The following is a 1,888-nucleotide window of genomic DNA, read 5'->3' as shown; positions in this document are numbered from 1 at the left end:
CGACGGGGCAGAGCGGCGGTCGGCACGAAGGCACAAGACCGACGAAAGCTAGTCTTCACGCAACCAGCGACAGACTAGTCCCAATGACCAAGTTATACATTAGCAATCGGAGGGAGATACAACGCTATGGTCACTCACCTAGTCCCAATGACCAAGAGGTCGAGATGGGGACTAGGGAGTGCCTAAGGGGGTCCTTATATACTAGAAGGGCTGCTTAGCAACCAAAGACAAGGCGCGAGAGCGAGGCAGTGAAGATGACAAAGGGAGAACAAAGGGCGGGAAGGAAAAGGCAAAGGCATGGTGATCACGGGAACGTAGCATGCGGGTGTGGGAACGTATCTGCAGTGTCCAAACTGGGATGGGCTAAGAAAGGAAATGGTCCGAAAATGGAAGGTGGGCGTCAAGGGGAGGGGAATGGGCGGCAAAAAGGGGCGTCTGTCCAACGTCCGTGACACGTGGCTCGCGCCGCCGCGGAGGTAAGCCCTATCTCACGTCCACATTGGTGATCCTCGCTAATACGCATTCATCCCTGACTGCGGGTATCCCACCGTTCCGCTCCTACGTGCGTATTCGAGCTCAGCGACCGCCCACTTCTACACCACGAACGCGACCGAGATGGATGCCTTCATTAACGACGCGGACCACTACATCTCAGAGGGCGTCGCCGCGCAGATCCTTCCGTCCGCCACCCAAGCTCCCACCGCCGTCCCGCTCTTCCGGATGTACAACACCAAGTCGACGGACTACTTTTACACCGCGAACACGACACAGCGCGACGACTTGCTCAGCCTTGGAAACTACGTGAGCCAAGGTGTGACTGGCTACGTGTATCCGGACCAGGAGTGCGGCACAGTGCCACTGTATCGCGTGGACCAGAGGACGGACCACGTAGACTTCAACTTCTACACGACGGACCAAGCTGAGGTGGACGACTACGTGGACGTGCTGGGGTACAACAATTCCGGAGTCACTGCATACGTGAACCCCCAGTGACAATCACAGTTGGTGATTATTTGCTCTGCATATGCATATATGAAACACATAAATCTCACGACTCTCACAGTGTGATGTGCATCCACTGACCTGTGGCAGGATCGGAGGTTGTTTCTGTTTCTGCGGCGGTTTCATGAGCGATACCTCTTGTAGTAACTGGATGCAAGGGTGCATTTGAAAGTAGACTTGTAAAGCTCACGTAGTACAAGTTAATCTATACGCGCTGGACATGAGATGTCAATGGCCCGGGGATCATCCAGCACATCAGCACTTCCCCGTTTTCATTCGGGTCAATAAGCCCCGTAAGACAAGATACTGTGCAATCAGACGCAAGTTACAATATGGACCCACTGGGCTGTTCAAAATACACACTGTGATCTACAAACTAAAAACAGTAATTATATACAACGGAGAGAACAGGCTGTTGCATAATGCGACCACCTACTAGTACTGACGAACGGAACAGCATCAGGAAAAAATCGGTTTGCGACAGAGGTCTGTAGCGAACGCTCCACACCAACTTCATGAAGAAAGAGCGCCCTCGAATACCGCATCGAGATCATTACCTGCTTGCATGTGTTTGGTCCCGGTGGCGACTAGAAAGCGTCCACTTTTCTTGTTGGGAGGGCACCTGTCCCACGCTCAGTTATTGTCGACACTATTGTGCCTCGCTTGACAGTGACTTTGCCATCAACATGGATGAGGATGAGCATCCTTTGCTCAAGGTTCCCGACTTTCTCAAGAATCACCCTGAGCTTCAAAGCCGAGGAATCAACCTCACGCTGCCGCTGAAGCCGGTGGGTGGATCGCCGTTGAGACGAGGCTCGCTTGCTTCATCAGCAAAATGTCATGGTCTTGAATCTGAACTTGGGCCAAGACCACGGTCTTAGAGCCA

At 53.0% G+C, this 1,888-nt stretch overlaps 1 protein-coding gene across 1 annotated transcript; it reads left to right on the top strand.

Annotated features, from left to right (window-relative positions):
* Nucleotides 1-549: 549 nt before the first annotated feature.
* DICSQDRAFT_52843 (uncharacterized protein) lies at nt 550-993 on the top strand (the record flags this gene model as incomplete). Its single annotated transcript, XM_007362730.1, has 1 exon — nt 550-993. A coding segment is annotated over one exon (444 nt), but the record flags the coding sequence as incomplete, so codon positions are not given.
* Nucleotides 994-1,888: the final 895 nt, after the last annotated feature.

The sequence above is a fragment of the Dichomitus squalens genome, assembly GCF_000275845.1.
Source record: "Dichomitus squalens LYAD-421 SS1 unplaced genomic scaffold DICSQscaffold_4, whole genome shotgun sequence".
NCBI classification, from domain to species: domain Eukaryota; kingdom Fungi; phylum Basidiomycota; class Agaricomycetes; order Polyporales; family Polyporaceae; genus Dichomitus; species Dichomitus squalens.
The sequence above is the reverse complement of the archived record's forward strand: the minus strand, read 5'-3'. Positions and strand labels throughout refer to the sequence as shown.